This window comes from Penicillium nucicola (genome assembly GCF_028828085.1).
Source record: "Penicillium nucicola strain IBT 29836 chromosome Unknown utg000010l, whole genome shotgun sequence".
NCBI lineage: Eukaryota > Fungi > Ascomycota > Eurotiomycetes > Eurotiales > Aspergillaceae > Penicillium > Penicillium nucicola.
The window spans coordinates 1,972,422-1,994,828 of record NW_026643134.1 but is presented as its reverse complement, the minus strand read 5'-3'; the positions used below and the strand labels follow the sequence as shown (position 1 = coordinate 1,994,828).

The 22,407-nt window shown below is 48.1% G+C and overlaps 5 protein-coding genes across 5 annotated transcripts; 4 read left to right on the top strand and 1 right to left on the bottom strand.

Moving 5' to 3' along the window:
- Positions 1–1,310: 1,310 nt before the first annotated feature.
- N7511_009297 (cytosine permease) lies at positions 1,311–3,024 on the top strand (the record flags this gene model as incomplete). The annotated part of the gene is made up of 3 exons (XM_057131674.1): positions 1,311–1,583; positions 1,652–1,868; positions 1,934–3,024. The coding sequence occupies 3 exons, from the start codon at positions 1,311–1,313 to the stop codon at positions 3,022–3,024; spliced, it is 1,581 nt and encodes a 526-aa protein (XP_056979662.1).
- Positions 3,025–3,633: 609 nt separating this feature from the next.
- N7511_009296 (oxidoreductase, short-chain dehydrogenase/reductase family) lies at positions 3,634–4,615 on the top strand (the record flags this gene model as incomplete). Its single annotated transcript, XM_057131673.1, has 2 exons — positions 3,634–3,703; positions 3,759–4,615. 2 exons carry the CDS (start codon positions 3,634–3,636, stop codon positions 4,613–4,615), a joined length of 927 nt encoding a protein of 308 aa, XP_056979661.1.
- A 2,259-nt stretch (positions 4,616–6,874) lies between these two features.
- On the top strand, positions 6,875–7,977 carry tif35 (translation initiation factor eIF3 core subunit g; the record flags this gene model as incomplete). The annotated part of the gene is made up of 4 exons (XM_057131672.1): positions 6,875–6,891; positions 6,954–7,575; positions 7,680–7,851; positions 7,925–7,977. The coding sequence occupies 4 exons, from the start codon at positions 6,875–6,877 to the stop codon at positions 7,975–7,977; spliced, it is 864 nt and encodes a 287-aa protein (XP_056979660.1).
- Positions 7,978–13,943: 5,966 nt separating this feature from the next.
- N7511_009294 (uncharacterized protein) lies at positions 13,944–16,217 on the top strand (the record flags this gene model as incomplete). The annotated part of the gene is made up of 4 exons (XM_057131671.1): positions 13,944–14,143; positions 14,486–14,535; positions 14,590–14,683; positions 14,744–16,217. The coding sequence occupies 4 exons, from the start codon at positions 13,944–13,946 to the stop codon at positions 16,215–16,217; spliced, it is 1,818 nt and encodes a 605-aa protein (XP_056979659.1).
- A 5,570-nt stretch (positions 16,218–21,787) lies between these two features.
- On the bottom strand, positions 21,788–22,109 carry N7511_009293 (uncharacterized protein; the record flags this gene model as incomplete). Its single annotated transcript, XM_057131670.1, has 2 exons — positions 21,788–21,998; positions 22,096–22,109. 2 exons carry the CDS (start codon positions 22,107–22,109, stop codon positions 21,788–21,790), a joined length of 225 nt encoding a protein of 74 aa, XP_056979658.1.
- Positions 22,110–22,407: the final 298 nt, after the last annotated feature.

The window sequence follows — 22,407 nt, the reverse complement described above, 5'->3', positions numbered from 1 at the left end:
CTCTCGGAGGATACCGAATCATTGATCGACACGAGTGGAGGGGGTCGGAAATGTAAGATTAGACGTCATTCGAGGATGCCTGACAGGGGCGATGATGGAGCTGGATAGGGGGGATACGAAGCACAACCAATAGATGCCTGGGGGATTTTGCTGAGACCGTCCTGTATACAGTAGATATCCAAGTCGAGGGCCATCAACTTCAACGTCTGCGGGTCTGGGGTTGTCGATCTACCAATAACGTCCAATACGGGGATCTCCGTCTTGTGCCTGTGGGATAACCCTGTTGCTCACTTCCCAGGTTGACGTACAATGTTCATGTAACGAGATCGCAGTTATCAGACACGCGGCTGAACCTGCTTCATCGAGAACACAGGCACTCGGACTCTCTTCCTCTCTGCTACTCACGGTCCTCCCCAAGTTCCAGGGAGCAGGGAGGGATGCCCTCTGTTCGAAATGGATGTGTATGATCCTGAACAAGGTCTCTCTTGTCCCATCTGGGGTCAGCGACCGCGGACTCCTGAGGACGGGGCCTCGATGGGCTGTCGCGACGGCTCTTGCCAAGGCAATACAAGCCTTGCCATGACCGTCAAGCTTCATGTATTTCGGCGTCTACCGTCTGACATGCAGCAGAGCAGCTTGGCCTGATGCTGATTGCGGATGAGTTCAGACAACCCAGACGAAATCTACGCGTCTACGCCAATGGCAGGCGGTGATCGTTCAGCCAAGGCCTGGCACTGATAAGCCGGACCAGAACCAGAACAGTTAGCAAAGCCGGGGAGATGAGCGGAGAGATACACTGGCTGTGAAGCTTTACAGTCATCGATAGCAGGCACAGTTCTTATCATCGTTCCGACGGGGTCCGACTGCAGTGAAACCACTCCACTTCGGCCAATCTGCGGCAAGCGTAAAGCAAGTGTGAAGCAAGCGAACGCCAAAACCCTCGGGTTGCTGATAAGCTAGAGCCACGGGCGGAATTTTCATTGGTCGACAGAGTCCGGTAGAGCGGCTCCGAGGCTTGTCATTTGCTTGTGTTCTGGAATTTATGGGATCTTTGCCCACGCGACAGGGCTATCTTTGCCACTGTGGAGCCCAACGCGCAACAGAATTCTCGCGACACTATATGTACGGCCTGTCCCTCGCGGTGGAGACAAAAAAGAGAAGAAAAAGATGTGACTCTTCTTTCCTGTCTATCCTCCATTCTGATTTCGGGTCTCGCTGAGCCTACCAGCTCTTCGATCTACAACTCATCCCTCCCCTTGTCTACCTCTCCCATTTTCTTCTCCTTCACTGGTGAGGAAACACACTCCATCATGCTTCCCAAACTCGCAAAAGCCTTTCGCAGCTCCGACGAGGACCTCGAGAAGGCTCCTCAGGTGAACAATGCTTCCGAGGTCAACAGCGGCAATGACATGTTCGACAATGCCAGCGACGGCGCCGTGCCCGGCGAAAGCTTCGAATACGGTGACTCGCTCTACGCCAAGATTCAACGGTTCGCTGGAAAGTTCAACATTGAGCAGCGTGGAGTGGAACGAGTGCCAGACAGCGAACGGAATGATACCTCCTATCTGAATATCGGCAGCATGGTGTGTTTCTGCAATTACCTGGCATGATTGCCATGGCCTAAAGGCCCCGTCCCACTGACCAAACATAGTGGTTCGCCGCAAACATGGTTGTCAGCTCGTTTGCGATCGGTGTACTTGGACAGTCTATCTTCGCACTCGGCTTCGTGGATGCCATCTTGGTGTGCCTCTTCTTCAACCTCCTTGGTGTTATGACCGTGTGCTTCTTTTCGTGCTTCGGTCCGGTCTTTGGATTGCGCCAGATGGTGCTTTCGAGATTTTGGTTTGGATGGTGGGCTGTGAAATTCAGTAAGTTGCCTGTTGGATATGGCAGGAGTTGGTATTGGGGAGCACTGCTGACAGTTTTCTTAAAGTTGCCATCCTCAACGTTATTGCCTGTGTTGGATGGTCCGCGTCCAACGCCATCGTCGGTGCTCAGCTTCTCAACGCTGTCAATGGCACGGTGCCTGGATGGGCCGGTATTTTGATCATCACCTTCGTCACACTATTCATCACATTTGCTGGATACAAGATCGTTCACGTCTATGAATACTGGAGCTGGATCCCGACCTGTATTGTGTTCTTCTTTGTGCTGGGTTGCTTTGCTCACTCAGGTGACTTCTACAACATCCCTATGGGAGTCGGTGTTTCTGAAATGGGCTCCTGTCTTTCCTTTGGATCTACGGTCTACGGCTTCGCAACTGGCTGGACCAGTTACGCCGCCGACTATACTGTGTACCAGCCCAAGTCCCAGAGCCGTCGTCTGGTCTTCTTCTCTGCATGGCTCGGCCTGATCATTCCTCTGATCTTCACTCAGTTCCTGGGTATTGCCGTGATGACTGCCACCACCATCAATGGGGGAGATAACAAGTATGCCACCGGTTATGCAGCTTCGCTCAACGGCGGTCTCATCGATGCTGTCCTTTCCCCACTCGGCGGCTTTGGCAAGTTCTGTCTGGTCATCCTGGCTCTGTCCATCATCGCCAACAACTGCCCGAACATCTACTCGGTTTCTTTGACCCTCCAAGTCCTGCACAAGTACACCCAACGCGTGCCCCGATTCATCTGGACTTTCCTGGCCTCGTGTGTCTCCCTTGCCATCGCCATCCCTGGATACTCCCATTTCCAGACCGTCCTTGAAAACTTCATGAACCTGATCGCCTACTGGTTGGCCATTTACTCCGCCATTGCCATCGCGGATCACTTCATCTTCCGACGTGGATTTGCCGGTTACCGCCCTGAAGACTACGACAAGGCTGAGAAGCTGCCTCTCGGCATCGCTGCCTCTGTCGCATTCTGCTGCGGTGTCGCAGGTGTGGTCGTAGGTATGAGCCAAACATGGTGGGAGGGCCCTGTCGCTCGCCACGCTGGCGGTGGTGACGTTGGTTTCGAGCTTGGCTTTGCTTTTGCTTTCGCGACATATTGCGGTCTGCGTCCAATTGAGCTTCGTCGCTTTGGTCGTTAAATTTGGTTTATACAGTGTACATAATGGGTTGGCTGGGGTTAGATTGTTGATTACAAGGCACTTTGTTGCCAGTATGCTTTTGATGCATATCCGATAGTTGCATAGCAAGAAAACATTTGCATTATAACTTTATTTTTGAGCTGAATCCGATGTGCACGTAACTTGTCAGTGTCTATAATCTGTAATCAAATCAGCGTACTTTTCTCCGTGATGTCATCACTTTGAACCATACTGAAGATGTGTTAGGAGATTTCGGGCTCGGGGGAATTCATCGCAGGAACCAGAGGCTAAGTTTCGGGACGATGCTGGGCCGGCTTGGCGCATTGGATCGAGGCTAAGGCGCGTCGTTGGATGGCTCGGAAAATACGGGCTCTGATTGGCCAATAAGAGACTATGGGGACATGCCTTGCCTCCCACGCGGATTCCATCAGACTCCGAGTTCGAGATAACTAGTCTTTGGCTATAAAATAGGCGAGAGCTCCGCGTGAAATTTGCTCCAAACACTGTGATTCAGCTCAAGCCTTGATCAAAACTTGTTGCACCAACTTTACTTGACCAATCTAGATCCGGAGACACTATCGCCACTAAGCCCTAATTGATACCGCAAACATGCCATTCAACTACAACCCAGAGAAGGATATCCCCGACCTAACAGGCAAATCAATCTTCATAACAGGAGGTAAAGACCACTTTCATACCCAGACCTCTCAAACTCAACCCTAACCCAAGCCCAGGAACAAACGGCCTAGGCGCAACTTCAGCAATCCACCTGGCAAAACACAACCCATCTCACATCTACATAAGCGGCCGCAACGAGGCCAGCGCCCAACAAACAATAACCAGCATCCAACAGATCAACCCATCTGTCCAAACAACATTCATAAAATGCGACCTCACCTCCCTCCCCTCAATAAACCAAACCATCGAATCCTTCACATCCCACTCCCCACCCTGGAGGCTAGACATCTTAATGTGCAACGCAGGCATAATGGCCGTACCGCCAGGCCAGACAAGCGACGGCTACGAAATCCAATTCGGAACAAACCACCTCGGCCACGCGCTGCTCATTAAGAAACTCCTTCCAACACTGCAGGCCTCGTCTGATGATCCGCGCATCGTCATCCTCACCTCGCAGGGCTGGGCTCTCCACCCGCGCGGCGGAATCAGGTTTGACACGTTGGCGTCGGGGCAGGATATGTGTTTTCTTGGGCCGTGGCAGCGCTATGCGCAGAGTAAACTTGCCAATATGCTTTATGCGCGTGAGCTTGTGAAGAGGGTGGAGGGGGTTAGGGTTTTGGCTGTTCATCCTGGGATTGTGAATACTGGGTTGGTTGATTCGTTGAGTTGGAAAAACCGCGCTGTTGTGTATGCTACTTCTTGGTGGAGGTTTGTGAAGCCCGAGGAGGGAGCGTTGAATCAGGTTTGGGCTGCTACTGTGGATTTTGGGGAGAATGAGGTTGTTAATGGGGGGTATTATGAGCCTGTTGGGAAGTTCATGGAGGGATCTTTGGATTCTGTGGCTTTGGACGTGGATGGGAAGCTTGCAGCAAGATTGTGGGAGTGGACGGAGGAGGCTTTGAAGGCATTCTAGATGTGTGGACTTTGTTTTTGATTGCTGGGTTTTATTCTCTTCTACGCATACGCATTATAGTGATGAAAAGGGGCTTTAAACTTGGAGGTTTCATAATATACTGTTTTTTGACACTTGGTTAACAATCTGTCTTTCTTTTTAGATATTCAGTGTTGCAAGCATTATCCCTACTGTCTATCTCTCTCTCACATTTCACTACTCGGGTATTAGAAACGAAATGATCTAGAGGCGATTTGACTTTAAGTTAAATCGGTCTAAAACTAACTTATTTTCACCTCCTTAGACTATTTCACTTTTTTCATATCTATTATTACCCTTTATTTTACCCTTCAATATTTCTTCCTACTTAGAGCTAGCATTTCTATACTATATTAAAATGATAAGCTTGTTACTTTGTCTAAACCCACACTTATTGAACTCGCTGAGTCGTTGTATCTATTCTGCATGATCTTATTGTCCCGCTGCTGATGCGAAACTGAAAATGTAAAAGAACTAAATTATCTTGTTCATCAAAAAGGTTCCGGATAGTGAAGTCTATGACGCGAGCGCGTGTCATGAAACAATCCCTTGGGGCAGTCTGGCTAAGATGACGGTATTCTTCTGGATATTGGCGCTATTTCTTTCACACGACTGAAACACTCATTATAATGCCTAGCCCTTCGGCTTTTCGTGATTATATGCCCGCTAGCTATCACTTCTCCCGACTGAAGGCCAACCAATTTCGGAAAGTGCCTGTGGAAATTGTTGAAGCTATATTCCGATTGCTTATTCACCCGGATCAAATTTGCTTCGCACTCAGTTGTAAAGGTATATATGCCATATACACACAACAGAAACACATGATTTCCGCACCCAGACTTGAATCAATAATACAGAAAACAGACCTACGTCTTCGACTTCAAAATAAACGCTGGATATATTGCACCTGGTGCTCCATTCCCCATTGGTGCTCTGTGTGGCGCAATATCCAGTCATGGCTCAGCTTGAATCACATAAATGAAGCTTGCCGTTCAGGTAACCAAATTTGGCATCGCCCTCCCTTTGCGGGACAGGTCGACATTTGCCCCTGTTCTACTTTTTCATTTTATAAACATCAACTATTATCATATCTATGTCGAAATCCAGGTTCTCCATATCGAGCTCAACAGAACTATCAAAAACAACACACGCAACTTGATCCTAATATTGGCTGCGAGGAAATCTTTGTCGACTTTGTCCATGAATGTACCTTTGACAATTATCCATCGGTGAAGACTCGAATTAAAACCACTTTTTGGTTTGATGAGACCTCCAAGACTCTCCAGGTGCTAAATCGGTTTAATTTCGACCTCTCCAAAGCAGGTTCCTCACACTTGGGGCCCTTTGGTAGAACTAGCTCTAATCTCTGTCTGCATAAAGACACCAAAATATGGCTGGAGGACTTTTTTCGTCGTTCCAAATCTAGCTTTCATATCAACGCCCAGGATTACAGTTGGTGTCAGTGGCTTGGCTGGGATACGCCCCATACATTTGAGGTCCTCTTACATAGGAATCTAGGAAATAGCAAATGGCCTGATAGAAGGTGGAAAAGCCATTGTCACAACTAGCTGATTCAAATTTGGATGAAATTCTTGGAAGTGAAAGCAAATTATTGCGAGCTATGAACCTTTCATTCTCTTATCTAGACCTCGTAATTGTGAATGAATAGATGTCTTTATAGCTTGAAAGCAACAGAAGTTAGGTTAAGACGAATTCCAGTCAGTCTTACCGATATGGCCATTCTTAGGGAAGAATTATAATGGTTTATATCGACGTGCCGTCAGTGCCACAGGCCTCTTACTCATCTCATGTTTTTAGCGTCTATATATAGATAGGGCCATGTTAAAAGAGCAGATAGGACATTGCTTCATGAAAGAAGATTTGCTTAACATACGTAGCATACTGCATTTAATCTGAGAAATTGTGATAGGCAATTCGTATGGCTGGTGGTTGATGTAAATTTGATATTAGGGCAACAGCGTTCCAGGAGGAGGGATTTGTTTGGCTTCCAAAAAGTATTGGCATACTCAGACCTGCCACATAGCATCAGATCCAAATTGATTTTGCTCTCATTCATCCGAAAAAGAGGCAGTAGACAGCAGAAAGAGAATCGGGGGTATCACGGCCCCACGTGACCTCACCAGCCACAGCGCCACAGTAAATTATCAAATCCACAACGGATTCGCCTTTGAAAGAAATCCAGAAATTCAGCCGCAGGTCAATAACACCACTACACACATCATGTCTAAACTTGGGAAGTGAGTCAACCCCCATCAAATTCCTCAAAAACTCCCGTCTAACAAAACTTTTTCATTTGCAGCCGCGCCGACTGGGCCGACGATGAGGAATTCGATGACCCCTCCGCGCTCCCCGCGCAACAAGTGATCGCGAACAAAGACGGCACCAAGACCGTCATCTCCTACCGCTTGAACGATGACAACAAGAAAGTGAAGGTCACCCGCCGGATTAAGACCACAGTGGTCCGTGAACACGTCAACCCCCAGGTCGCCGAACGCCGCAAATGGGAAAAGTTCGGAAACGAGAAGGGCCACGCCGCCGGTCCCTCCTTCGACACCACCTCCGTCGGCGAGAACATCGTCTTCCGTCCCAGCGTTAACTGGAAGGCACAGGCCAAGGAGGCCGAGAAGGACGGCGGCGAGAAGGGCAGCATGAAGGACCAGCTCAAGGACAAGAAGGTCAAGTGTCGTATTTGTTCCGGAGAGCATTTCACGGCTCGCTGTCCCTTCAAGGACACCATGGCCCCCGTCGAGGAGGGCACCGCTGGTGCTGGTGCTGCCGATGTGGAAGAGGACAAGGGTGGTCTCGGTGCCTCTGGCTCCAGCTACGTTCCTCCTCACATGCGGAAGGGTGGTGCTGCCGGCGGCGAGAAGATGGGTGGTCGCTTCGAGAAGGACGATTTGGCGACTCTGAGAGTTACAAACGTATGTTTTACTCTTCCTGTCTTGTTGCAAGGACTACGATTGGTTTTTGTCTTTTTTTTTTTTTACGGTTCCGTGCTGACTATTTTTTTTTCTTCTTCAAACAGGTCAGCGAGTTGGCAGAGGAACAGGAATTGCGGGATCTCTTCGAACGGTTCGGTCGTGTTACCAGAGTCTTCCTTGCTCGGGATCGGGAAACCCAGAGAGCCAAGGGTTTCGCTTTCATCAGCTATGCGGATCGTGGCGATGCGGCGCTTGCTTGCGAGAAGGTGGATGGCTGTATGTGTTCACACTATTCCAGCTTCTGCTTTGGAAATTTCCTCAGAGTACTAAAACTTCATTCTCTTTCTAGTCGGTTACCGCCACCTCATTCTCCGCGTCGAGTTCGCCAAGCGGTCTACTTAAATTCGTTTCTCGGTTTTCTTTTACGACTTTCTGGATGGATTGTTTCCTTCTTCTCAGGCGGGCCTGCCTTTTGGCCGATCCTCTTATCCTTTGTACTGTATGATCTGATTGATAATGATGATTACCAAAAAGACATCTTTCATGTCATATACTTGCATTCGTCAGATACAAAAGCAATGGGTTAGAGACATTTCCTTCCAACTCTACATGGGATTGGTTTCTGTGGCCTTTCTTTGTTCCTAGGTAGAATCGGTGCTTGTTCATAGAAGGTTTAATTCTATATTTGCTTCATGCCAACCACGGATCATTTGTTCCTCCCATGGAACACATACCACGTGTATTGTTCCTGGGACTTCCACCAGTAGGCACGGTGAATCCATTATCTAGTGCCTGGGTCTTTTAGGTTATTTTTGAACACGGCCGTGAGGATGATGTTAGGTATGGGGTCGATCCCAACTGCAACCACGCACGGTATATGCTCATGTGCAAGATGTCAGTCGTACCTCTTGCTCGCCCAACAACTCAACCTTGTCAAACTAGTCGCTCTGCATAGATAGACGTCAAATCTAGGCTCTTCGGGCATGTTTTTGCTTACAGTAGGAGTCAGTCTGGACCCTCCACCCTGTGACTTCAGTCAACAAACTGACTCATATATAGACTTCCATGCACATACCATCGACCCGGTGCAAGTCCCTGCTGACAAGAAACACCTAAACCATAGACAGGGAATAGATTATCATCCTGGACAGCGAGAAAATGCTCAGGCCTCGACTGTTCCAATATCAGACACATCCCAGGGAATGGCGGTGGATCAAGCATTGAGATATCAATCTCTGCACCTTCGCATGACAACGGAAATGACACTTGAATAGATCATTCTAGAGCGAGTGGCTGTACCTGTCTCCGGTGTACAAGTACCCACAAGGCGAAGGCCGAGACACACTACTGCGTGCTATCTACGTCTCGGATCCTAGATCCTTCGGCCTTATTACAAAAATACCTATGTACAGATCGACAAGAGATCTCAAATGAACTTAGACCCAAGCCTCGCCGGCAAAAATTGACGTATTTCAAATTTCACGGCAACGGGATGGAAGCCATTGTATAACGTAGTATCGGTGTTTCTTTAGGGAAAGAGACTTGGATGGGGGGCAAAAAGCTTACTGGTATTTTGTGGCTTTTGTTCTCGCCCCCCGCTGTCTTGCCCTATGGTGAGAGCATTTGCGTGGACAGGGGTGGAGTGGAGCGTTGAGGGCGTTTTTACCCTGCTGTTTACCACTTTCATGGAAACGCTCTTAGGCCACAGTGTTTTCTTTCTTTTGGTTGCCGCTGTCACCATCTCTTATGACAGGCAGACACGTATGAAAAGTGTTTATGACTTTCCGAGGTCTTGGTGACATTGCAGGAACTTGAAGCGCCAGGATGACGGGGATGGGAGTGCTATTGGTTGGAGAGATTCGACAAGAAGGGCAATTCTTCGTCGAGAAATTTCTCGGCTCCGTACCGTTGAGCGAGTCTTCTTTTTTCTTTTTTTTTCCCTTGGCTATTTCTCCGTGCTACGTCGGCTCGTCTTAGGGTTGGCTGGCGCTGTCAGAATTAGCTGACGAAGGCTGAAGTAAAGTCTCGCTGAGATGCGAAAAACAAACGAAAACGACTGACAGGTCGATTCTTTGACTCGCAACAACTTTCAACTGGTCTACCATCGACGCCATCCAAAGCACGTTGCCCACCTGAAAAGCTTCATGTCAAGAGTTTGAAGGCAGCGAGCCAATGGGACCTCCTGGCTTCTGGCAATGCCCTTGTTTGGTTGACACGTTGCCTTGCCATTAATGCCAGCCGAGCCAGGATGCTTCAGAGTTTGATGGACCTTTTTGCCGGAAGCTTCTTGGTTGTGACACGATCGAATGTTGTCGGGCTGTAGATACAGGGTGGTCACAAATTGGAGTGACAGGATGAGGCTACCTGCTAGTGACACCTCCGCCGTATCGAGTCTCTTTTGCCGGTACAGAGGAGAACAAGGAAAGTTGAAGTCAAGGAGTGTCAGACAAAGGATTCCCTTGTTCCTTCTGCAACGCATCTCATCCATTGCAACGGGCTACCAGTAGTCAGGTCAAATGTCGCATCTGGTAAACATCAATATCGGAAGAAGTGATACATAGGAAACCCATCACCGAACCTTGTGTCCGATGTGGAGCAGGTCAAGAAGTGTGAAGTAACCTGAGCTTGAATGTCTCGGGATGACCGTTGAAACCTTATTCCGGCCCCGACATCAGGCAACAATGAGGAACTCCTTCCACACTTGGTGCGTGGTCTGCCTCGAGCCAACCAGGATGGATGATATGGGTCCGTTGGGTGTGTCGCATCGAAGATCCTTGAGCAACGCGCAGATTGTAGGGTCTAGAATGACAGGAAGCTGATCTGCAGAGCTAATGATCATTTGAAAACTCTGAATATTCCAAATTTTCTCGTCGTAGATCATCCCGACCCCGGGATGTTCTTGTCTATTGCAGTGCTCACGGTCTACAGTACTGTCCGGCCGAACGCCGTAAATCAGGCATGGCATTGACCACGGGGCTTCTCGTCTGTCGCATATGGTCGTTGCACAAGAGTTTTGTTCGCATTGAAACGCGAATCGCTCTTTGAACCGGGGGTATGATATGGCACATACACATTACAGTATACAGCAGGGTCTGTCTGTTGGGGGGGTTCTTCTTCTTTTTCTTTTTCTTTTGGTATATTTTGTTGTCATAACGTTATATGTTTGGTTAGGTTTCTATACCTGAGACAAGAGGATATTGATTCCTACCTCGAATTTGCGTCTAGGTTTTGATCGACCTGCATATCCATGGTTCAAACGATGAGGGCATGCATGTCCTATTCGCCCAAAAGGAAACTCAAATCATCAGGATTAGGCTTGGTACAGTACCTGCAGAGTCCGGACAATTATGTTTATGTATCGCAAGTGATAGATCGGGAGAGGCATATTAGATTTGCTTATTCCCAAATTGCCAGGTTGTTTGTGCTCGAGGTAAACCACTGTTGTAGTGCGGCAGTAGTGAAGTATATTGAAATATATGAAGTATATATACAATACAGATCGTGATATACTTGATCATTGATCAGTTATCGTAATGTTGGTGTCTGCATGTCCTCTGATATTCACAACGCACCTCCCGTGACTTCCCTTCACCGCCCCGCACGTGCCTCGGGAAGGGATGTCCAAAAGCCGAGAAATGTCAACAGCGTCATTCATCACCTCACTCGTCATCCTCTCAGATCGTTCTTGTCTCGATTTTACAAAGGAACCCCCTGCAACTAATGCCGATATTGGCAAAAGCCCCATTACGTGGGGCAAAGCCCTGCACAACATACCCTCCATTACCACTCTCTGGGGCCCCGAGGAATTCGATCTAGGTCTTGTCCCCGCCAATCATAGCTCCCCCCGGTGCTTTTTAACCCTGCACCTTTCCATCACGCCCAGCTAGCCGCCTGCAGGATGGCCGATCTTCCAGCCACTACTGCAGTTCTGTCGACGCAATCATGGAAACTAGGATTGGATCTGACCCCCAAGGCCCGTGGTTAGATTTCTGTGGGCCTGAAAGCTCCATTCTGGAAAAGGCTACCGGGTACGGACCGCCCCCCATTGCGTATTGCCCCCCGTTGCATCTGCTTTAGCCCCCCTGTGGGGGCCCTATCCTTTACTGGATATTCCTTTGAGGGTTATTTTGATTTACAGAACATTTAGGCGGGCAAGGTCTCTTCCTTTTAGACTAGAATTTGATTCGGCATGTCAGCTCAAACGTGATGTGTTTCTTCTGTTCATTCCCCATCTTGGTGTGTCGGTGAGGACATTGCCAGCATGAACAATGCAGCTTGCTCAAATGGAAACCGCCGATCGCATGATCTTCGTGTTTCTTCATGTAAGAACGGCTGCTGGGAGCCTCGAGCCTCCCACCTCCTGGGTGACCCAACAGATATCGCCGCAAGAATAAATCTGGAAGGGACTACTCCGACAGGCCTTTTCACCACAGACCACGGACCATGGTCAAGGATCTGATCTTCCTTGTTTTGAGAACCCCCCGATCTAATCTTTTTGCTATTGGTTTCCAGGTCTGATACATCATCTCTATCATGAGACTGGGGTCTGCACGGGTATCCCGGGGCGTTGATCATCTCTCCTCTATCCTTTCTAGTTTCATCTTCTTCCGTTCTCCTGCAGAAACCCGTCTGTCGGTTCGCGTTGGAGCATCTGACTTCGGGAATTGGAAGGGAAAGGCATCCTATCTTAGAGAGTCACGGTCCGTGCAGCCGGTGTCGGATCCTACGGTACAGTAGGGCACACATGGTGCTCTGACCAATGTGAAGTCCCCTTGGAACAATCAGACTGTCTGGGTGCCGGAGCCGATGATTCGATGCTACTGTACTATGGAGACATGCACCCACCCCCATTCGCGCTTGGCCGGAAGTAGGGGGAAATACAAATCATCTAAAAAAGAAAAAACTTATTGGATTTATTGGATTTTTCTCTGAAGTTCTTGGCCGATGCTGGTTGGACCCTGAAGCCAAAGACTGCCATCCATTGTAGCCTTGTCGAATACAACGTATTTCCACTGTCCCTGACAGTTCCCAGGAACTCGTGGGAGTAGTCGCCTCCCGGTTAGGTCAATGAGCCTTGTTTATTTGATTTTCTTTTCTTTTTTCTTTCTTTTTTTAATCATTTTTCTTCTCAAACTGACCAGGGTAGAAAGGAACCATCCCGAGAACGGCTTTGGAATGAGCTTCAGATACTCATTGCTTCTTATTTCTTTTTTGGCATAAAGCTCAATTGCAGTCGCACCTTTTGATCTCAACCCGGTCCACACACACACAACACACACACTTTCATTTTTATATCCACTAGGTAAGCCACCGATTGCACTTTCTGCACCTTGCCCGTCAAGAAGAATATCAAGTAGGATCTGCTCTGCATCTCCTCAAGCGAGGGTTGGCCAAGTTGGAGACCTTCTCTTACAATACCTGCAAGATACTTGTTGGCGTCAACTTGTCATTTTCTTTTCCCTTTCACACTGCCCAGGGTGTCACACCTGATTACATCAGTGAATTTATCTTTTCCCCTTCTGGACCCTTCCTTTTTGCCCCTCGATGATTGCTATTGTTGTCATTTGGCAGCCTCTTCCCATTCTTGCTTGGTATCAACGCTACCGGACTGGTCCGATCTCTTCTGTTTGTGTACCTATAGTACACTTCTGTGAGGGTCCCCGATGAGGAAGTCATGTCTATCATTCGGTGACGCGCTCTCTGCCTAATGTTCACCATTTACGCCTCTTCCTGTTACCTATAAGGCTTCAGTCTTTGGAAGCATGATCTTTTCCCGGCTCTCTTCTTTTCAACTCTTCCCGTTGTTATCTTCTTTCACTTTCCACGGTCTTGCCAAATTTCATGTACTTCATTTTTCCCTACTAGACTTCATATTGACTTCTCTCCCCTCCTCCCTCCCCTTTCCCCCTCTCCTTCTCTGGATCACTTTCACTGAGAGTCATCTCGGCTTCTATCCAAAGAGACCTATCAAAGTGGCTTCTCTGTGCGTTGGGCCATTCCCCGTCGATTTCTTTATAGACCCAGACACACTTTCTTTCGACCTGGATATCATTCGTCGGGGTATGAGGGAATTTGACAATTTGACAGAGAATCCTGGGTCGACTAACCTTGGCTATTCTAGACATCCAACTTCTTGCCACCCAAGAAGTCAACAAGGCTTTGGCGTCTCGCTGGTGTCACCTCAGTTGCAAAGTTCAGGGTCCTCAAAGCATCTAGTATCAGCTCATTCAGCATGAATCCCGGTAAGATTCTTGACCTTTTCGGTTTTCTTATTTTATGAATTTTCTTTTCCCTTTCCTTTCTACTCTTGTCATGCGGCTTGAATCAGCATTTCCTAGTTCCCTATCATTCCCTCCCCGGTCTAACCTATGGAATCTTCAGCATCTCTCCTATCGGAGTCATTCTCGTTGAGGGATCCAGTAACTTCGGAGAGTGACTATATCAGCCCCCATGTGACAGGGTTTGCGATGGACGAAGACGACAGCCGGCGAGTCGGAGGTCTTGCCTCCATACCTGACACCAACGGCGTGAGGTACCATGCACAGCAGCCTGCGATGCAGGATTTACAGTAAGTTATTTCTACTTTTCAATCTGGACTGTCCTTGCGCTCGGCCAGCCTCTCGATCCCTTGTCGCTGCGCTTCCTCCGGGTCCGGGCAGCTTGGACTTCAGTCCGGCCTGTTTCTGTACCTTCCATACCGATTTGCTGCCTGCATGTCTTTCTTCCGATGTGTCCTTTTTTATCGACCCTGTGCTGTTGAAGCCTGTTGCTTCTTTCTCGCGCCCGTTTCGATTCGCTTCCCTGCACATCATGACTTCCTGCGCTTGGACGCTTCTGATATCTTCTGGCGTTGTTTTAATCTCAGGCGATCGCACGTGTATCTTGTTTGACTGAATCTGTTTCGCTTTAGATATCCCGGTTCCAGCGCTCTTGCAATGACTCCTCCAGACTCGTGTGCTGGTAAGTCTCACTTGTACTTCTGCCGAGGCGTTTTAACTGATTGTGTGTGTGAAGATTCGTTTTCACCCTCTTCTGTTCCTATCTTCCCTCATCTCTCCCAGCTTCAGCATTCCTTTGATAGAATGGATTTCCGACGAGTGCCAGCGCTGTAAGCTTTGCTTTGTCCATCCTTGGTCAAGTCATGGCTAATCTATACTCGATACCATAGCCAACCACCGACTGGTATTCCATCTGCTACCCAGAGCTCAGGGTATGCTTTGAACTCTATACCTCCCCTGATAGGGCGCAACAATAGCTACGGGGGCTCATATGCTTTACACCGCGGAAGTGTTGGAGCTATGGGTCTGCCTCTGGCTGGAATGAATGATATTCCTCCTCGTCACCAGTATTCAGGGACGCCTCGAGCGTTAGAAAACTTGGAGCGATCCCCGAACAGCCTATATCAACAACCTTTGGTGGATTCCACGCAGCACTCACAGCCACAGATTGAGGCACCGCCTTTCGATGATACGACTTTCCTTGAAACCATTGTTGCAGATTTAGGGGGGCAATACCAAACGTTGAAGCCAGAAATTCAAGCAAAAATGGGCCGTGGCTTCTTCCCATCCGATGGCAAATGGACCTGCTATCGACGAAACTATTTCTCAGTGACCTGCGGCTTCGGGCTCCATCCTTGGCCTCACACTGTTCCTCTTTATATCCGCTATCCGGATCAGACAGTCGAGCTTATTCGCGGGTTTGCAATGGCCATCTCGGCTATTGTGAATGGCCAATATGGAGGAGAAACTCGAGAACTTGTCCAACACACCCCGAAGCGAGACAAGCAATCCGAACGTAAACCAGGCCGTGTCATTCTTCAGCCATCTCCTCCAGCATCTCACTCTACATCGTCAGCCAGCAATGGTAGTATGTCTGGTTTCCCCCTCAGCTCCCAATCAATGGACTACAGCTCCTCCTTTACAGGAGCACCCCAGCCATGTCAGCCCCCAACATCTCACATGTTCGAACGAATCCAATTCCAAAAAGCGACTGCCAACAACGGCAAGCGCCGTGCCCAGCAGCAATATTACAATCTGGTCGTCGAGCTCTACGCCGAGATTGCTAGCTCAGTCCCCGGTGAAACACAATGGGTTCAGATCGCCCGACGCCATTCACACCCCATGGTAGTGCGCGGTCGTTCACCCGGTCATTACAAAGACGGACGACGTGGCAGTACCGCCAGCATGGGTCCCGACGGTGCAGGAGCCGATGGCAACTGTAGTAGCGGATCCATCCCACAAAGCCTGAGTCAAACAAGCCGCTCACACATGTACATGTATGACGCGTCCCATCGAAACGGTATGCCTTATGGCAGATCCGATTTCCGACAGGTGCCTGGGACAGATCATTCGCCTCTCAGTGACAGTCCTCTTATCTCCTCGTCTTCTTCCTCGGGCTTTGAATACTCCATGATTGATACCATGGATCCCATGGACACTATCAAGTCAGATCCCTACCTCAAGTCAGACCCATATCTCAAATCGGATCCATACCTGAAATCAGACCCCTATCAGGATCCATCTTATACAGGTTTTCCTATTCACCAGCACCGTCAGTCGACTACTGGTGGTTATGAGCCGATATATTCTACGAGTTACAGTCGTTACGATCCTATTCAGAACTCGCATAGTCTATGCACTTGAGACTTGCTTTTTTTTGCTTTTTTTTTCATTCTGTGTCTTAATTCAATTTTGCTTGATATGACCCTATGAAACCTATTTTATGCACTGGTGCAGGAAGGCGTGGGGGGAATGTTGACGAAGTATTTTATTCGCTGTTTTATTTTGAACGCTTTCTTTGGTGAATTTGAACTTGGTCTTTGTTTGTCATTCTAGTTTATTCCTTTTCTCCTCCTATAGCCCCATCCTCTTGCTCAATTGTCTGTCAGTGTTTTGAAAAGAAACGAACAGAATGCCATTGAAGACTTTCTTCCGTAGCACTCCGTGGAAATGTCTCATCGCTCATATTTGTACTGTAATCAGATCTCAGCCTGACTTATCATAGTCAACAGAACGAAAAGAGAGAGACAGTTAACTGTGTAGATGTTGATCACGACTTGAGGTTAACCACACCCTAACTACAAGCTCCCGGGTCTACACCAACCTACAAAACACCCCGGCAAATATCTCATCTCTGCCCAATTTCCCTGATTTGGCTGCTCGATCTCCCCATAGCCCAATCTGAGACTTTATTCCCCGACTTGGTCAGTCCGATGGCTAGGAACCGTTATTTCCTGCGGTCCTAGTCCTAGCCAACATATTTTTGCAGGGCTCCCAGCCCCATTCCAAATGCCCGGGTTTCGATACAGTCTTGCAGTCTTGCCATTTTACTTTGATTTAATTTCCTCACGTTCTTACCTGTCAGACATTCTGTTTTTTTCTTTCTATTTCTTGTCAATGCTTTATCCAATCAAACTTGAGGCCTGCAAACACCCTGGGCAATTTGCCTTTGGGGTTTTATTTTTGTATTTTTGGATGCGTTACCTATTCTAGTTGGTTATTCTTGAATCTATGCCTGCCTTGGTGTGCTGGGATCTGTATCTGTACTGTACAGTAAGCGACATGGGCAAGGGCGACTTCGTAAGAATCGGTAAGTTGGCTATTGCAGGGGTAGGCAAGATTAAAGGGATTTCTGGCACAGCGCAATCTGCGATGTGTATCGTCTTTGCATTTTGCTTTACTTGTGCTTTTGCTTTACTTGTGCTTTTGCTTTACTTGTGCTTTTGCTTTACTTGTGCTTTTGCTTTACTTGTGCTTTTGCTTTGCTCGTACTTCTGCTATACTTGTGCTTTTGGTTTTGCTTCTATGCTCTCTCTTTACGTAGGGAACTCCGCGGTTGAACCCAAACAGAGCAGATTAGGTACTGTGCATAACCAGCACCTACTGGAAGGGTGTGAGTATGCACACTAGAAGAGATGAGAGCCAATCAGGCATTTGAGCAGCATCCTGTTTGGGTGTGTGGTTTTCGCGGGGCTGAGTTTAGGCCTTGGGGCTTGCAATTACGAGGCAGCAGAGATTAGGCCAGCCGTTGAGGGTTCTTCTTATGTAAAAAAAAAAGAAATGGATATAAACTCTTATGGAATGGCGATGATCTTCTTAGGTACTGTTCTTGTGTGATTCGGTACGTATGTAATGAACCCAAAGACGCAGATCGTGATCGACGGTACATGTGCAGCTGATACTTTGTTGCATCACCGCTCAGCCTTGTTTGGCTAATGCGGCAATGTAGAGTATTTACAAATTTGGCATAGCTTCAGTATATGAAATGACGAGGAGCGCAAACAGGTTTTCAGCCGGTGAGTTTAATTCGATCTCTGATACTTTCTCGCTTGATTGTGTCCCCGAGGGTATTGATCGGCCCATGACTTAGTACTTTATGTTCCCCACCATTTCCACAGTGATGGTCATGTCTATATTCCAAAATGGAAAAGATCCTCGTATTTTCTAGGTTTCCTCATGCATCTCGGCAGATTCCGATGTTTCAAACACTATGATCCTGGTTGGTATTCTATGCTATGGACTGGGGTGGTGATAACCATATACGGCAAGAGGTTGAAGTTCTAGCTGCTTGTAGATCAGTTAGTGTTTAACTGTGGAGATCAGACCTTTGACTGACTTTGATTTGAAACACAAATTTCGCTTCGTTTCATTTTAATCAAAGGCTATTTCCCGCATCTGTATACCTGGCTTGCCGGGGAGCTACCTCGCATCCGGATGAGAAGAAAATAAGTTTATTTAGAAGAATGACCAGGCATCATCTTTGCTAAACGTTTTCTTATTGGGAGTAAGGGTTTCTCTGACGGCCGATTGGAGAAGTACTTATGCACGTCGCACAAGGGGCAAAAGGACCATTTTCTCTGTCGACTTTTGGTTGGCTCGTTATCCCAGGCAATACATGTTTCTTATATGCATGACTTAGCCTGTTATTTCCACTACAACTTATGGATCACGGTTTTGCTACTGCTCATGACAGTCCTCAACTTCCATTCGGATCGGAGTACTTTGTAATTGAAATTCTCTTGCTGTTCGTCATGAGATATCTCTTTATTATGTTCATCATCGTGACATCTCTGGAGTCCCGCGTTGGATACACAAGCTTCTTGACCCCTTGTCTTGCCACCTCGAATTAGTCAGTTTGTCTGAGAATTCTAAAGGTTGATTGACTCGAAAGATGAATCTGATTTCATCTGTGCTCACCCACTATGTCCGGTCTGGGCCGCAACATTTGACTCTTCAGTCTATGCGGTCACTTGACTGTGGATTGCTATCGACCCTGTTGACCCTTGAAGAGTCCGAGCGTGATGAATAGCATTTGGTCTTCTTTGCTCTGACTGTTATGGTAGTACAATAAGTGCCCGGCTCCGATGCAATAACAATGTAAGTTCTCATTGTCCCGCGCTTGGTTCGGCAATGAGGATTGGAAAAAAATGCCTTGAATTAGACGCTCAATATTTAACGTTTTCTCTTCACCCTATTATAGAAATAATTTAGACTTGTAACGTAAGATCTTTTCACAAATCTGCGACTCAATTTCTAAGACTAAGTCTTTAGTGTTTGACCACATGAGGATCTCCTTCCCTATCCCAGCTCTAGAGACTGTCTCCGGCTTTCACTTTGGGCTCAGATTCATGTGCCACAGCATGCCACGCAAAAAGGGCTCAGAGGCATCAAATATCCAAGGCAGAAAGATCAGGCTCGACTAAAACGTTCTATCTAGTGTCACTATGTACACCAGAGCATGGATAACAAGGATTTCATGGAACATCACATCGCCAATGCATACCATAGAAACACATGGACCCTGAATTGTCCGTACGACTATAGCCAGCAAATCCTATACGTGATCAAATCATCGACAACCCACAGGACAAGACACTGTTGTACTCCTCGGTCTTGCCATCTCGCCCAACTCGGGAACTGCCAGTTTTTCTTCATTGCTGTCCAAAGAGCAAGAGGGACTCAAATTCCCCGTCCACTATCATGGTCTAAGTCTAACACATAGCCCCTTCGCCTGTGGCAACTTCCAGAGGCCGGGATGTCCAAACCCAGATCGCAGGATGCAATGCATAGCCAAAGATTCAATTGACGATACTTTGCCACGTCGAGGATATCATCTGAGATCAGGGTTTGCTTCTCTCTGCTTTGCCTTGCATCTGTCCGACTCTTTACCCCTGGCTTTTCAATGTTACCACTTTTCGCCACCCAGACAGGTTGGTCTCTCTCCGTGTTCCGCTTCAACGTCCTCCGAGCATCGTGTGACGTTGAGTCTGTCTCGCACTGGCAATAGAACCACATGACCTATCTTGTATATCCTGCCAGGCTAGGGCTGAGCCATAGAGGCCCGACAATGGGCCTGGTGATAAAACTGGTCTTTCAAAGCTTGACTTGCACAGCAATAAGTTCCTGTCAAGGATATACTTGTCCATCTACATACTTCGATGCAAGTCATTGGAGTCCTGTCTGACACTTGGGTATCAGAACTCGGGTATACCTCGTGGTCGAGCTCTCGGTAGAGACCAGTTTATCTGAGCGCCATATGTATATGTAAATCATTCTATTCAAGTCGGGGGCATCGGTCTCACATCGTGCCAGTCGTGGAAAAATACAATCTCCTCCAGATTTGGAGAAATATCAAGACATATCATCCGTTCAGGATCAAGCTAGAAATCATCGTATGTTTCACATTGGGTATCTGATCCTGATCTTTTAGATACACAGCATTGCCATTCAGTGGCCAAGGGTCCCTTGTGGCACTGTCGAAATGATATAGATGACCTCTGATCCGAAAGGCGAGTGTCTAAAAGCCGCACAGGATGTCTAGCTATGGGAATTGTTCTTTCTCGACTGAATCGATGATGATACGGTATGATCCGGCTCAAGTCCATCTAAGACAAGATACAGAAAAGCGAGTCTAGAAATTCCATCCGTATGGTCGTCTGCCTATTCTTTCAAATGAGTCTGTCGGCCGGTTACCGGTGGCTTTATCTCTAACAAACATATCTACTTCAATATCAAACCAACCAGAGCCAACATGTGATCAGATAAAGAGTGCTAGCCTGGACACACATTTTGCAACAAATACCAAAAAGCAGGTTCCAAATCCCCTCCAAACAATCCTGGCCAGACCACCTACCCTCGCATGTCTTTCCCAATCGGAGCAGAGAAAAGACTAGAAATTAAAATCTCCCCCTGATTGGACTCTCAGCCTAAGAGCCAGCGCGTCACGATCTGGGCCAGGCTAAGCAACGATCCACCCTCTCAGCCGCAGCAATTCTTCCGAGCCACAGATGTGCTAACCTGAAAGACAAAAAGAAAGAAACGAAAATACCAAAAACGGTGGGTGGCCGGGGGTAGTCGGGCGCAACTTAGTCTCTTCCCTGCTTCTGCGTCTGCGTCTGGTAAACCTGCACAGTAGGCAGTGAACAGGGCAGTTGAAACCGGGGGATCTAAGTCGACGCACAGACATGACATGGGGTATGCTACATACAATATGCATGGGAAGAAAAAAGAAAGACAGGGCAAAGCAAGGTAGAGAGATCAGGCCATATCCCGTTGCATGCACGACAGAATGTTGTTCTGTAGGTGCTGACCACTTCATACACCAGCCAATTGGTCCCCCCGCTGTTTGTTTGTCTTTCTGGCTGCTGGCCCTCGGAGACAAGACAATATTCAAGACAGACAAACAGACGCAGGCGCAGGGTCGCTATGACCGCCTCTTTTCCCCGACGAACCGGGTCCTCTTTTGAATCCCGGGATCACTGATCCGAACTGGAACTCACGATGAGCAGATACCTGGGTGGAAGTCTGGTGTTTGGATAGCGAGCGCACGAACGCAGCATTGCTTTGCAACGTAGTTTGCGGTGGACGCAATTGAGGCTCAGAGATGAGACGCCCGGGTCAACCTAGCTTGGCTCGCAACGGGCTGGCCTGGCGTAATTTTCTTTTCCCCAGCTTAGCCAGTCCCGTTCGAGCCCAGGGTTCCGTAGCTGACTCTCTGACTCCGTAGACATTCACGGCAGAGACAACGCTCGGAGAGAAACATATGCAGATAGCGTCATGCTATCTCATCCGTCATATGAGCATCGGGAAATGCGCGCCAGGATCTGTGCACCACGTACGTCCCCTTCCCTCGCTCTGCCTCCTATCCATTCCTCCAAGCATTGTAGTTCCCGATTGCTTCTCATCCCCTCGACACACCCGAACCCCAGTGGAAATTATTTCTCCTGGCTCTCCGTCGACTCGTCTCCCCCAACGCGCGAGATACGAACCGCCATCTGGCGATCCAGCGCTTCCTGCTCTTCCTTTGTGGGCTGCATACCGAGCGCGCTCTCGACTTTTGACTCAGTCCAGAGTCCGATACCTGCCCAAGCCATCACACCAATTCCGAAAAGTGCCCGAGTCTTGGGGCTGAGGCCGCGGTAGGAGCTGTGTGTAGCGGAGACTTGTTAGTCTGGTAGTCTCGGTTGGGATTGTTTTCTTTTGATTGGCGTTGTCGGGTCATTTGGTTGGTTGTGTTACGTACCTCCAGAGAGTCATTGCGGTCGATTGGATTGGATGAGACGGGGTTGTTCAATTTGCTCGAGTTGGAGAGGGATATAGGCGACTATGTACTATGTATAGCATTAGTCTGTAGCTTGGAGTTGGTATTTCCTCCTTGTATTGGTATGGTCACGTGGTGATAATGTCACGGGGCCTGTTAACGTGATTGTTTACTTCAATTGGGATCCCTACTTGGATTGTACAAGTGTGACGGGTTCGAGCAATTGGGTTTCTTGCTTGGGACTATGTCTTGTCAGGTACATGTACAACATGGGTACGGGGGATGGACATATGC